Here is a 15325-nt window from a genome sequence, read left to right on the forward strand (position 1 = left end):
TGTGGAGGGAGGGGGACATCCTCTGCTCCCTGCTAAAGAAAAATCAGCATTTTCAATGCACACAATTAGCAGTGCTTTAGGTCTGTGTCAGATTCATCATCAGAGCTAATTGATTTCAGGCACAGGCCAATCTCACCACCCAACATCATTATGCAGAGGTAGGTGGTGAGAAGGAAAACAAATCTCTGATTAAGAAAAGCATGAGGGGGAGGCACACCATTTACAAGCTGCACAGCATTCCCTCTCAGAGCAACAACAGTCTTTAAAAACATTCTGAAGGGATGCCCCACAATCAAATTTTATAGGACCACTCCGGAAAGCCCCCAAACTGGAGATTTTCAAATAGACCAAGCTGGCTCAAAAGGCACACATTCATCTTTATCTCAGGAGAGAACACGGGGAGAGAAAATTTAATCATGTTTCCTGGCTTATTTCCCTGCGCCCCCTTCCACCTCCACACACAAAGCAGAAGCGTGCTCCGGGGCAGGGAGGTCTGTAGAGGAAATTGTGGTAGCACACAGCATAAATATTTTTGCTTTCTAGAAATACAATCGCCACTAGCTAGCTGCATTACAGTTTCAATGCAACTCTCTGTATGTGTCGGTGGGAATATCCCAGGTCAGCATTTGTCAAAGGAAAGACACATGCGCCCCTGTTCTCTTGGCATGAAAAGCATACGTTGCCAGAGCAGGAGGAAGCTTTCCTGGCCCAAAGCCCACACTGGAGTCCCAGGAGATAAAAGGCTGGAAATGTCTCTCCTCTCCCACATGCACAAACCAGTTACTCTCCAGACCTGGTTTTGTGCTGAGCTAGATTCTGTGTTTACGTTCATCCTTTCTAACACTTTGAAATACAGTTCTGTAATTTGTTATTCTCATCAACTGACTTCCATCTCAGTCCATGGCACAGAGCTACTTTCAGCATGTTAAAGTGGAGCGCGCCGGTAGGGCTGGCTCCATGGACACTGACATTCACCAGCCCACAGAGCCTGCAAAGTGCCCAGCTGCAAGCACTGGCACATCATCATCACTACAGATGATGATATTTTTAGAACCATCTAATTAAGCCCTATTTTCCTGGCTTGAGACAGCTCTATGGTAGCTCACCTGTTCCAGCTTCAGCTCATTAATTAGAGACCTCTTCCTTCAAAGGCAGCCAGGTGCTCCAGCCAGTGCCAGGCTCAAGGTATTGTCCATCAACACCTTTCTAACAGGAACACTGCAACTGCTTTGGGGCAAGTCACATTATACATATAAGAACTGCACCCCTCTCCTAAATGTTTTTCATGTAAACATGAATAAATGAATAGTTGCTGGTTTTCTCTTTCCCTTGTTACTCAACAGAGGATGTGAATACAACATTTGGGAAGAAAATTCCTATTACATTTGCTGTCTATTTCTACTCTATGATCACTTGCACACTACTTCCTACTGCAACCTACTGTGTATTTTTAGCCTTTTTTCACCTGTACATAGCTGTGAGAATAAAGTATTTATGAACTGCATTTTGACAGACACTAAAGCTTTAACTACCTTTTCTTTCAAGGTGGTTGTCCTTCTGAACTCATTTTAATCAAATTTATTTGCAATACCTTAGGAGCGGTAGAAAAAATTAAAAAAACAATACAGCTGGGATAAACAACCCTGCTGCCTGAATTTGCTGTCTCACTGAACCAAGGACGCTCCGTGAAGCATTGGCATGTTTCCGCATCAGACTGCAAGCGAGCAACAACTGTTACAGCTTTATCGTGGTACAATACTGCTGACTGCTTCAGTTAAAGTATTACGTTCTTCTTTATTTAGATACCTCCTGCAGCCCCAACCATACAGCAGATGAGCACTTTTGACAGTTGATACTCATACCCCAACACCTTTTCTCCAGCCTTCAGGGAGGCGTATAGCAAGTGGAACACGATTTTCATCCAGTTATATATTCCCACTTCTTTTATAGATCTGTGAAAACAACAAGCTTCCCTGAATGTTCACTTTGCCTAAAAAAGAAAGCTAACCAGTTAACTGCTTTGCAGGTGGATTAGTCAATATGGTGCAGTACTTCAGCAGTAGAAGCACATTTAAGGTACGTTTTAATTTACTCTTACTCCAACACAAAGGTTGCCAATGAGTAACTAGCTGCCAAACTGCAGTCTGCGCCCCAGACCAGACACCCCGCAGTGCCCTCTGCTCTCACCCGCACAGCCGAGGCAGAGGCTCCCTGGCTGCAGATCACCACAAGCCCGGAGGCACAGCCACGAGTCCCGGGGAGCCGGCCGCAATGCGCACACAGGCTGACCGAGGCGAAGCATCGACCAAAGGCAAGAGATAAACGGCCGATCACAGGGCACCACGGTACGACACCCTCAGTGTGGAAGTACCAAGCAGATTACGAATAACGCCCACCCCAAAGCTAAAGAAAGACGCATCATTTTTGTCGCTGCAGAAAGGCACACTTACCAGTTTTGCTCATTCCATTCCGTTGACTGCAGGCCAGACCTCACCAGAGCACAGGGCCTTCCACCCCATAACATAGCACCCAGTCCCCACCTCACCACCAAACCCCTCCCTCAGGGCTGGGGCTCCCCACACTAATGGCCCGAGGGCACCAATCCCCGGAGGAGGGCCTCAGCTGCCCCAAGGAGCCTCAGCTGTGGCCACCAGCCACACACCTGGGCTGGGGGCTGCAGGCGTCCCCGCCCCAGGCCCCTTGCACCCTCTTCCCCACACAAACCAGCATCCCACAGGCATGCAGGTCCTGCCCCAAATAACCAAATGATTTCTTGACGCACCACAGCTTGGGAGTCTTAAAAATGGCTTCTGCAGAGCACGGGAAAGCAAGCGGTCCAGAGCAACCCTCTGCTGTGAGCGAGCAAGCAGTGTTTTCTCCCCTTCTCTGCCCCAGCGTGAGGAACCCGGTCCCTTGTGCGGGTGCTGCTCGTAAACTAAATAAGGGCAGCAGGCATTTACACCACCACCACTGAAATGCACACAGAGCATGGAAATCCAAAATACAAATCTGTTTGTGCAATACACTTTTATTTTTATTTTTTTTAACCTTTGCAGTCATCTTGGAGTAATCATCATGTAAACAGTAGGATGGGATGGGATTACATTGAGTCGTACGCAAATGGCTCTAGAACACCTCAACGATTATGACAAGGCATTATAAATAACTTCTCTTATTAATATATATTTGCCATTTTCAGTACATTAAAGAGCTGCCGCTTATCTAGGATTAGCTAGGAAGTAGTTTAAATTGTAACCTCCGAGAAACAGGTCGCCAAATCTGAAAGTCTTTCTAAGGTTCACTAGCTCCATAACATCTATGTCACAGGTTAAGCATAAGACTACTTGGATCAGAAGTGTTTTCTTTGTACGAGTTTTACTTGATCATTGCACAAAGCCCTATTATTTTCACTCCACCTTGGTATTTTGCAGAACTTCAAGAAAAGCTTCAGTTCCCGTTCTTCAAGTTTTTATCACCTGTATGAAACCGGTTTCTATCATTAAGGATAAGTCAGCTCAGAGATGGACACAGTAAGCAGTCTACCTTAAAGACAACAGTTCAAAGTAGTTCTAGCTCACAGACTGCCCAATAAAGCATAGTTAAAATACTCTAACACCTCTGCTACTGTATATCCCCTCCTTGCTGAGATAACCGTATAGATTTATATATATCGTACCATATGTATGGTACTTCTAGAGTATGGAGATTATTTGTTTAAGCAGCCTCAGGCACATTCTTAAAACATTAATGTCTGCAAGGCACCTCCCACTCCCTTGACAATCAGTTTGTGGACTTGTTTTTAGACACACAACCAACAAAAACTTGCTAATACCTAATTAATTAATTTCAAAAAAAACCCAGAAGTTACCAAATACTTCAAAGATATACCTGAAAGTTTTTTAAATAATGGGAGATTAACTGCAAATAGCACATAATCAAGTCAAATCATTTTCTTATTACTAGGATGTGTAATGCATAAATATATGAAAATAAAATTCACAGTCAGCTTTAAAACTAGAATTCAAGTTTGGCTAATAATTCTTAATTTTTATATGTATGTTAATTTCTAAATATAACAGAACAAAGGCAGTATTATAAACCACAAGTACAGGTAAAATAGTATCACTCAAAGTTTATGAAAGAAGTAAGCTTGATAGAAAATTCCTTTTGTAACCAATAAATACAGCCACCTGAGTGCACTTCCACAGGCTTTTCACTTAGGGGGAATCCAAATCAACTGCTAAGAGACATTGAGTAGCATTTTGAATGTTAGCAGCAGCGGTGTAGCTGTGGGCTTTGCTTGTTCTGACTTTGTGAATTGCTAGAGAATGAAGCAGAACTCAGTGTGTGGTGCATTAATTTTCCTTTGCATCTAAGCTGGCCGCTTTGCAATCTCACAATTCGGCTGGGGGTCAGGGGACAGACATCAGCTGACACTTAACTGAGCAAACCCAATCAGTTTCACTTCATCGGGGATCTCGGTGCCGTCGCAGCCGGAGGCCTGCAAGTACAAACAGAAACGTTCAGTATATCACACTACAAAGGAGGGTTTGGCAGCCAGGTTATAAATTTTCCCCGTATTGCATAGTCAGCAAACAGCTTACTTGAGGGAAAGCTTTCAGACTGCTCGGTGTATCCTCTGCCAGGGTCAGCCAACTGCAGCCTTAATTTTAGCAAACTCTTTTAATCAATATTAAAAATTATGAAAAAAATACTGGGAAATTAACAGTTACAGACCCAAATTCTTTAACCCAACCTTTCCAGACTGGAGCCAAATTTGCTTTTTCATGCGAGCATGGTGTTTTCACTTGTGAAGCACCAATAACCTACACATACAGAATTCACCTTTTACCATTGTGTCGTGGACACCAAATGTCTCATGAGTCCAGCTATCAAGTCTGTTTGGAATACCAATCCACTGAATTTTTAAACAAGAGATTGAAGCAATCTACGGAGAGTAATAGTACTTGCAAAAGGACAGGTCCTTTCTGACAGTACAATGCAGTACCTGAAATTATATAGTTGAGATTCTTCAGTAAAGCCTGTCACAGTACAAATTGGCACAAGTAATCAATTCATTTTTCACAAATAACTGTAAGAATATAAAACCACCTTGCTCAGGACTGAACTGTTACTTTAGTCTGCTTTAGAAAAATTACACATGCTGTAGGCAAAATTTTTTGATATTTTGATTTTTAAATACAAAATTTGCTTCTGTACGACAGAAGTGACTACATTTTTAATGAAGTTTTTTTATGCACTCTTCACCTGCGTGGTAGATAAAATAGAAAACAATTGGATGAAAAGTCTGTAATGGTAAATTACGTCTGACAGATACCTTCAGACTTTTTTGGCATATCCTCCAAAAAAAGTCAGAACAATTGGTTCACCCTGTAAAAATGCCCTTGATCCCTTTATGCATTAGCAGCAGCTGAACTTTAGTAGAACTGGTTTGTGTATATGTACTATAAGGAAAAGAGCTTTCAGATTGCGCACGTGAGGTGCGCCTAGTGGCATTATCCACTGAGTTTTCATGACCAAAAATAAACTCAGTCAATACTTGTGGAAGCATTACATCAGGCTACTCCTTCAAATTTACTTTGATCAGACACAGAGAACAGAAGTTCTGTCTTCAGAGAGTATTTCATAGGTCTTATTCCACTGAAGCAGCAAGTTAAAAGTCTGAGATGATCACCATTGGTTACTATTAAGATATTTCAATGTTTTTTGGATTGGGAATTTACAAAATAAATGGAGTTTGAATTTTGCACTTAAAATATAATGATAAAAAGAGCTAGTATTCTTAACATCATTCTACAGTTTAGCTAGGTATCAATCTCCTCAAAGCCACGCTAAGTAACATATCTAGATACATAGAGATTTTAGAATGCCTTCCTTATCAATATTGTCTAATATTTAATGCACCTGGAACCCATTAGCTTACATTTTGTGCTTAACATAAATACAACTACTATACACAAACTGCAACATACAAGAAAAGCTCTTAGTATGTTTAATTCCCTGTTTAGTGACTGAATGTATTCTTTCATTAATGGTTTTTTCCTCCCTTTTTTGTAAGAAAAATCCTTACATAAAATGCAAATTATGCTGCACAATAATTTTGTGTTTCCTTGAGCGTTGCCAAGAATACTTGTGTATTAAAGCAGCCTCTTTCCCAAAGCGTGGACAGCTGGATCCTGCAGGGAAATCATCATTCTGCGTTAGCCAAGACAACTAAGGGAGGTTTAATACTATATATGTTCTGTAGAATGACATCATTGTAAGATCAAAGATGCACTGTTGAAAAAATATGCAAGAGGGAGAACAGACCTTAAAGACAGATTCATCCAGACACCTCACTTTAGTAACTTTCTTAACCATTTTGGCAATAATTAAAGACAAAAACAGTTAAGATAGAAGTTGTTCCTTTTTCCCCAAAGATGAAAATGCTTGCTGTTTGAATAGAAATATTATATGCCAGCAAAATACCAGCAAAAGCAATCTGCAAGCAATGAGATAAGTAGATTCCTCGTCCACAAATAGTAGTAACTAATCCTAGACTGAAGAGCACTTTAGGATTAGCTAAATTCAGACTTCGAATCCCCATGAAATATTTACCCACAAAATGTGTTTTAATCAAGTTAATCAAGTGCTCTCAAATTCAGTGTGACCTTGCTAAGAGGTAACAAAGACTCAGTAGGGCATACAAACAAATGACAGAGTTCTCTTAGGCAACAATTCATTTAGCTACTCCACTACACCATATAGAAACAGGCAGCAACAGAAAATATATTAAAGCAATCCAAGGATAAGAATAAATTAGGATACTTCTTGTGGTTATGTTCTCTTCCCGGGAAATAGGGAACTAATGCAGGAAACCTAGGTTAAAAATATCAGGAAGAAACTTAGGTTAAAAATGACATCAGGAATTGTTACCTAGCCAATGGAACTTACCGTGAGAAGGGACAAAAGACATTGATTTTGGATTGTCTATTAATTCCAATTATGGTAAGCAGTAGGATTATAACAGCATTCACTCACTGGAATCTGAAATATCACTATAACTAACTGCACCCCAGCAACAAACCCAACTGAATCACGGAAATACCCCAACCTAAATTTTCAAGTAGATTTGTTTTCAACTTATATAAACATTAACTGGATACTACATTTTGCTATTTCAAGCCTCTATTTTAAGTGTGTGAACTAGAAATCCAGACTTCTACAGAGCCTCTGGAGTATCTATATGTCTAAATGCTCTCGGTCAGATGCTGTTGACTATACAATAAAGCTAAGTCAGACATTTAGACAGCAAGAACACAGATCAGCTGCAAAAAGAGAAGCATCAGCCTTTAAGCTATATATAGATAGTAAGGGCTACAGGAACAAAACAATTTGAGTTACGTATCCTTACTCCCCTACCCCAACCCCTTCCCAAAATAAATGTGTAGATTCTGGTGACTCTACTGGACTGTAGAGGAAAAATGAGTCCAAATGATTTGGTCAGTTTACTCAAATCTGTGTTTAAGAAATGGCATGGGAAGAACAATCCTGAATTAATGCATTCTTATCAACTAGGTCACTTACTCTCTAAAAATGGCTCTCTACAGCCCATCTGAAGCAGCTGCTTTTATAAACAAAGCTGTGATTCTGGAGACCTACTTATCTAACAGACATTCAAGTCTAGTCTTTCATACACGGCTGAGTCACTCTCAGCAAGGGGTGCTGAAAACTAATTGGTAAGAGTTTGGTATTTACATAGCTAATCATTCAATAGCTTTAGGTATGTAAGTTTTTCAACTTAATTTTAGCAAGAAATAAAAACAAATACAGCACATCAATTCTGAATTAAGTTTTTGCAATGTAAAGTTATTAATATTAAATGAGTTCTATCATGATAGCATCAGAATTGAGCAAAATTAGGACCCATGGTCCAGGGCACAAAATGCAGCACAGAAAACAGTCCCAGGCACAAAACTACAACTGATGTATACAGAAGACAGAAAGAGGTGATGAGGGAGAAACAGTAATGAAATACAGTGGGAGCAAGATCAACTTGCAAGTGTGGATGGTCAATTGAAAGAAGGCTGAAGGGAGGAACTAAGGAGAAGCAAGCAGTGGAGAGGGCGACCTGCATGCAAGAAGAATGGTGGCAGGCGTTGGAAAAAATGGGATTGGAAAAAAAACATCCGTTAGCAAAGGACACTTCAGCCAGGGCAGAGCTGAGGCAGTGAGGGTGGAGGAGAGTTAACCTAACAGCTACAGTTTGCTCTGCTTTACTTGTTTCTGCAATTCTTCCCAGGGGTTTTCTCCCTGCAGTTTCTCACCTAAACCTCAGACTTCCTCAGAACTCATGTGAATGAACCGCCTTCCCCCTGCACAGTTACAGAGCTGTGTGAGCGTACATATCCCTAAATGTCCTGTCAAAATAGGGTTTAGGTTTCTTTTGTCACTGATGGCAATTTCAATCATCTTCTCTGTCAACACATTTATTCAGCAAAATAGCTGTAAATGAGATAAAATCCAGACTCTGTGTGAATACTGTGATAATTAGTTTCTTCCCTTCATGCTTTTACTTACCAACTTAAAAGTCAATGTTTTCAAGGCCTTTGGATCATCTACTATCTTCTGTAAGTTAGCAGCAACTGTAAAATAAAGTATGAAAAAAAATAATTTACAGAAAATTGCATTCAACATGACATCAAGCCTCGTGCTGAATCTTCTACTTCATTCTACACACATACATGTCTCTGAATTACCACGTGGATCATTTAATCACTCTCTAGCTGTTGTTTGAAAGTCAGAGGGCAGTCAGGCTGCTGTAAATGCTGCATCCTTTCTTTTGCAGTCACCGATACTTTCTGACTACGTTAACTGACTCAGGCAAAAAATCTGCCTGAAAACCAGGTGACAGAAAAAACCCCTACTAATTTTCAGCTTAGTCTATTCCACAAACAATTAACAATCACACAAATGCAAGTACAGGGAAAATGGGAGAATCACACAGGCAAGGATAATCTGATGGCCGTCATGATTTCCATCATGTTTCCACCACAGCCAGGGCCACCATCAGCACAAGTTTTTAGGAGAGGGCTGAGCTCACTATCCCCCCTAACTTCTGTTTCTCCTGGCTTTATGTGTGTGCTTCCATCCCTTTTTTGGGCCGGCATGAGTACCCACAGTCTTGGTAGACTGTTACAACTCACTACCAAAAGGAAAATGAGCAAAAATAAAAGTCATACAAAAGGAGCTGATCTTCAAACTACTCTCTCGGTAAGCATGACCGACATTTAACAGCAATAAACAGCTTAACTAAATCTTAACTAAGCCCAAGTGTCCAGAGAAGGAAGCTGTATGCCGTACCAGAAGTAGTAGGAAGGGAATAATTTACTCCTGGAAAACAGAGGAGAAGGCAGGAAAATAATAAAACCTTTTCCTATCAAACATCTAAGTCTCACTTTTAATTGGTCTATGTTTTACATTATTGCTACCATTAATCTTGACCAAAAAATTGTCTGCTTTCAGCTTTGTACATTAATAAACTTGCTCCCCAGCTCTGCACAGTCATAGATCCTGAGCTAACTCAGACCAAATCCTGGAGAGCCTTTGTTCAATACTGACTTATGAGCGCAACAGGACATCAGCATGAGATAAAGACTCCACGCTTGGCAGAGCTGTTTAGGCAAGATTTTGAAAAGGAAAACAAACAAGTATTAAGTAGCAGACATTTCTTAGTACGCTGAGTAGGTAAGTACCATAAAGCAGAGAAGCAAGAAACCAGATGTTCTCCATAAATAATACTTTCCACAGACTTCATAAGGTGGAAGATGCACAGCAAACATTTGCATGATGAATGTCCCACTGCTACAAAGTCAGGCTCCTACTTCCTCCATCTTCTAACATCACGAAGATAAAATTTTCATTCCTACTGTATCTGATCAAATACGATTCACTGTGTAGTAACAGAAATTGGCCTCACAAAGGGAAGAACAGTATTTGGCGAGGGAATTTAGAGAAGTAAACAAGTAGGCCAATCTACCACTGTTAAATGCACTTTAATTGGGGGGAGGTCTGTGTCTTATTTTCTTTATACCACTGAAATGGCACCAAGGATTGTTTATACACTTGCAACAAATTTGACCAGGGATGAAAAGGTGTTTGAAACTAAAAACAAGACTTAAAAGCAAGAACAAGGTACATTTTGTAGAGAATACTTTTTGGAAAGAAAAAAAATTAACCTTCACAGTTAAATGAACTCAACTGCAGGCACTACAACAAAAAGTCTTTCTGTTTTTAAAGCTTCATTATTCACAATCTTCTTTATTCTAGTCATTACAAACAATTTTTATTTTAGTCGCACAATTCGCTTCCACAATCAATAAGTCCATTTTATTGCAATACCTCCTACCTGATAAAATACATGCAAGTACAGATAATGCTTTTTGTTACAATTAATACTTAGAACCTCATACGTAGGCAAAAAGGAGTGTTCAGCCTCATAGCTCCTGAAGCCAGGGTAGAATAGCTTCAATCTTTTATGTCTTAAAAATCTGTAAAATAGGATCATGCACTCAGGTGCAGCTCTGGCTTATCCAAATCCCAGTAAAACATGTCTTGGAAAAAGAAAAAACAAATTCTCCAGCTAGTGTTAGCTGGCTTCACCAAAATGGAGACAGTGCTACAAAACCAGATAGGAGCTGGGTTCTAAATCCAAAGATTTCTAACTTCACCGCTTATAAAATGTTACGAAAAGATGAGCTTCAAATGCATGCTTGTCTTCAGGATGGACAGCCTTTCCTTTAATGTTGAGCAGCTGTGGAACAACTAAGGCAGGTCAATATGCTGCTTGGCTATTTTGCCTGAATGCACAAACTTCCAGCTGCCTTTAGGCAAAGTTACTGGCAAAGTTACTATTCCCACGTTTGCAAACAGCAGCCCATTATCAGCAAGTGTTTTAATGAATTATCATACAGTGGAAAGCAACACTGAGGACTTCACAAGTAGTATAAAAATCTTAAAAAAAACTAACCTTCCTGCTGATTCTTTACCAGAGAAGAAATTAAAATTTTCAAAGCAAAAATAGCAAAATATAAACCAGCAGTATTTGTAAACAGTTATTTCTAATTACTTTTTTTTTTTTAATTTAACACCATAACAGAAAGGAGTGATGTTTTAGATGGATGTCATTCTTCAAGAAAACTGCTTTTCAAAGAACAGTGCTCATTAAAAGGGCTCCAGGGACACAGTTTTATTTGTTCACTTTTCTTTACTTTTAATATAAACACAAGCCAAAAACCTTTACATATAAAATGCTAGAAAAACATTTGAAGCAAGAATATTAAATACGCTTTATTTTTGCTTCTCTGATGGGCCATAACTAGAGTGTGACACATTTAATCAAAGAGAAGATTAGGAGAATTTAAGGGATTTAAGATGTTTTCAGGCTACGCTTGAAAATGAGAAAGCAGACCTGCAAAGAGTTCATAATAGAATACAAGTTTACATAAAAAATAGTCACACCTGCAGTTTCCTACAGAGACATCTTTTCAATTTCAGTTATACATATTCAGCATTTTCCAAGTAAAATTAGCATTTCACCTGTGACTTTTGGTACTTTGTGTTTTACATTTTCTGGTCCTTACAGAATGGCAGTAAAAATGATTTTGCCGAAATAATGTCATTAATCCCATTCAGTGAAGCTACCACACCGTGAATGTGAATCCCCCCAAAGACCTGGTCTTTCTGCAATATCTGAAAGCATAAGTAATTAACATCAACTAAGAATCAAAACCGTACATGTAATTACCTAGCAAGACCATACAGTCTTGCTGGTATCTTTTTAATTTTTCTAGATCCTTGCTTTTGTTTTGTTAGGTCTTGTCCTTATTTAGACTGCAAGTCCAAAAATTAGAGGCAACTGTCTGAATTTGGATACCTAAGTCTGCATTTCAGGAAACTACTTAAAATAGGGTGGGGTTTTTTTTTTTTTTTTTTTTAAGGGATGAGACAATTCTTATCCTTTTCACCTTAGTGCAAGCCAAACATTCTAAGACCTCAGTAAGTGGATGGTACTGGGCATGTCTTTCTGCACCTAAACACCCTGAAGATCTGGGCTCGACTGGCTACTGGAATCTTTTGGGGCCTGATATAGTCAGATAGGAAAAACAGTTGTAACCCACGAACTGCAGGTGCCCATGGCATCTCTAGTTTAGTTAACTTCCGTTAGAAATAGAGCCTGCAGCACAGGCAGAAGCCATCCAAGCAGTTGAAAGTCCTTCCTGAAAGCCAGCCTGCAGTGCCTTCCAATTATTTCTCCAGCAAATTTGGAGATCCCATCTTAACTACAGTAAAGACATTCTCGAAATTACAAGTAGAACAACGTATTCTAGAATGGAATACTCATCCTACTTTAAATGCAATTTAAGACAACAGTTGCATTAAATATAACTGACTTACCACTCTTAAGAATATGCTTCTAAAAATGTGTGACTATAGCTAAATCTACACAGTCTGGACCACTAAGTATGTAAGGTCTCCTGAAATATACCAAGAAATTCACGCCGCACGCACGCTCACAACAGTAAATAATGTTCTCACATACAAGCAGTTGCCGCTACTGTTCAGCCCTATTCAGAATTACTGATTGCATCAGGCAAGAAAGAACAACAACTACTTTGAAGTGGAACTGCTATTAGGCTTTACTGATGAACGTCTCCCCCAGCTACTAAATTTAAGCTCTCTTCATCAAGGAAAATTATTTACTAGGTTGAGACTTACTAACCCTCCTAGTACAGTTCACGTACAAAGTTTTAATTGCGCTTAAATAAGGAAAATGAGCTTAAAGTTTCTGAAGGCAGATGAAGGTAACCACCTCTGCAAACACTAAGGAGGAAAATCACCATCCCACTCTCACTGCCTCTCCATCCCCCACGCTCCCAACAATTCTGCTATTGCAAGCCAGTGAACAAAGTCAATTTGATACAGTAATGTTCTCCCTCAAGTGAAAAGGGGTTTCACATTAGGAGTTTCTAGGGAGGTAAGAATCGCTCTCTCTAGAGATACTTAAATTATTTGGAAAAGTGGAGAGTGTTGTAAAATATATGTCTCTGGATTCTACTTTACGCCTTATCTCTAAGTATACTACAGTTCCTATTGACAAAGCCATTTTTCTTTGAAGTACTCTAAAGTCATGCCTTGGATGTTGTACTTCTGAAATTCATAGTGGCTTAGCAGCACTAATTGACAATTGCAAATCCTGTTGGGAATTCACTGTTTCTACACGGCCTGGATATACTACACTCAACTTTATTTTGCAGAGTGTTTTCTCAAGAAATGGCCATGCTCCTATAAAAGTCAGAAGAAGAAACATGAACAAGATAACTGCAGGAAAAAATTAAGTGGTAATGGAAAAACCTTTGCCAGCAGTAACCTCAGGTAAATAAAGTATACTTCAAATCATGCCTTGCAGCAAAATCCCTCTTCAAGTGTTAGCAGCAGTTAGCACAACAGGCTTTTTGTTGTTTACAACAATAAATGAGGTGCCGTTCCGCTTTCTTCAGAAGGCTTCTGAAGGACATATAATCAACTTATGTACCACAAATCATTCCAGGTTCTTTTGCAGGTTTTCTCAGTGACAAATGGTTGTGTCACTCTATTGAAGTAATGTCTGCACTTGCAGAACATGCAATAGGATAAAAGGTCAAACCCAGCACATAAATATACACAACACAGGCTGCTAATTACAGATGTAATAAATAAAAACCTCCCACATAAATATGCATGCTAGAGGACTGTAGTTATCTAGAGTATACTACAAATTACTCTTTGCTATATGACAGTTTTGGCCAATCACCTTAGTTACAATTTTTAAGTAACTGATCAATATAAGCTGAGGTAACAGAACAAAAGAGGCCATCTTCAAGATCACAAATAAATATGAGATAAACCACACTTTGGGCAGTCTCAGATAGCTGTTTTGCTCCTGTAATGTGACAGGACTCTGCTTCGTTATTTAAAATTCTTAACACAGCATGAAACCTAACCCTAATGGCTTCTGAATAGGGGAAACTTCTGGAAAATCTAAAATTAATGAGACAGTAAATAAAGCTATATGAAGTACAGTAGAACTATTTCCAGTACAATGCCAACCCAGCCAACTGAGCCAGAGCCATCTGGCATAAACACAGACACAAGCAGAATCTAAAACTTGAGATGGTATTTCTGGGTGGCTCTCAAGAGAATAATGATTCATCTGCTTTTCAATTTTGAAAAGAGTTAGATGGGGAACCTCTGACAGTATACTTAGGTTCAACAGTTTGCAAAGCTGTTGCATGTTGTAGTCCTAAAATTCAGGTATGAGGAAAGGAAGAACATTACTCAGGCACAAGATTACTGTCAGAAAAAAAAAAAAACTGAAAAATGGTAAGGTCTGAGGAAATGAAAAATATTTTTAATAAGTGAAATTATTTTTATGCATTCCAAGACTCAGTCTGTAAGAAATAGCCACCTTCAGCTGCTCCCTACTTCATCAACCATGTTGCTGTTGGAGAGGCAAAACTCAAAGCTCCACAGATTTATTGGCTTTCCTGATGATTGTTTCAACTATTACCTCTTCCCCAACTGTCAGCAGTTATTTTTTCATTTTCATCTGATACATGGAGGTCTACATAATTAACTGCCTTGGGAGTCTGCTGATTTGAGGATTAATGCTGTATTCTCCTGTATGGATCTTAGGAAGTAGGATGCCTGAGTGACAGGGAATGCTTTTCAATGGAATTATCACTCCTGAAAATGCAGCTGCTAGTAGGCCTTTCCTCCTATGGAAACGGGCTTGAGGCAGTTTCACATATTGCAAGAGGTTCATTGCAATATATACATTCATTTATATTTCATTCTACACAGTGGCTTTCATGCATTTGCAAGTTCATAATAAAATCAAAACTAAGTTTTAAAACCTGGCTAGCACTGGATTATAGTATATTATGCAAACAATCAAAGCAATCAACCTTTAGAGCTTTGGTAATAATTTAGATAATATTTAGGCAGTAATTCAGATCTTATATTATTCTAATAGACCACTAACATGTCTGCATGAAGGAGTAAAAGGCTTTTCAAAGAGAGGTCAAAAAGGTCTTATAAGTAAAGCGTGATTCCGTTAGTTCACCCATCAGGATGCTAGTCATAAAATCCCTTTTGTTTATGTTGCTTGAGAATAGTAGCAAGGGAAATACTAAAGCATTTTGAGATCTGTGACAGCTAACTAACAAATGTTTACTGCTAGAGGACTGCAAGGAGTTAGACATGATTCCAATGAGAAAGAAATAAG

At 39.2% G+C, this 15325-nt stretch overlaps 1 protein-coding gene across 1 annotated transcript in view; it reads right to left on the reverse strand.

Moving 5' to 3' along the window:
- Positions 1 to 4426: 4426 nt before the first annotated feature.
- The window catches only part of STK39 (serine/threonine kinase 39), a gene marked incomplete at its 3' end in the record, with an annotated part of 102428 nt that continues 91529 nt past the window's right edge, over positions 4427 to 15325 (reverse strand). The window contains exons 16-17 of the mRNA XM_082001864.1: positions 8581 to 8645; positions 4427 to 4501 (exon numbers count right to left, since the gene is read on the reverse strand). Coding sequence (XP_081857990.1) covers positions 4427 to 4501; positions 8581 to 8645 — 140 coding nt within the window. The remainder of the gene's footprint in view (positions 4502 to 8580; positions 8646 to 15325) is intronic.

The sequence above is a fragment of the Phaethon aethereus genome (genome assembly GCF_964289735.1).
Source record: "Phaethon aethereus genome assembly, chromosome: 6".
Classification (NCBI taxonomy): domain Eukaryota; kingdom Metazoa; phylum Chordata; class Aves; order Phaethontiformes; family Phaethontidae; genus Phaethon; species Phaethon aethereus.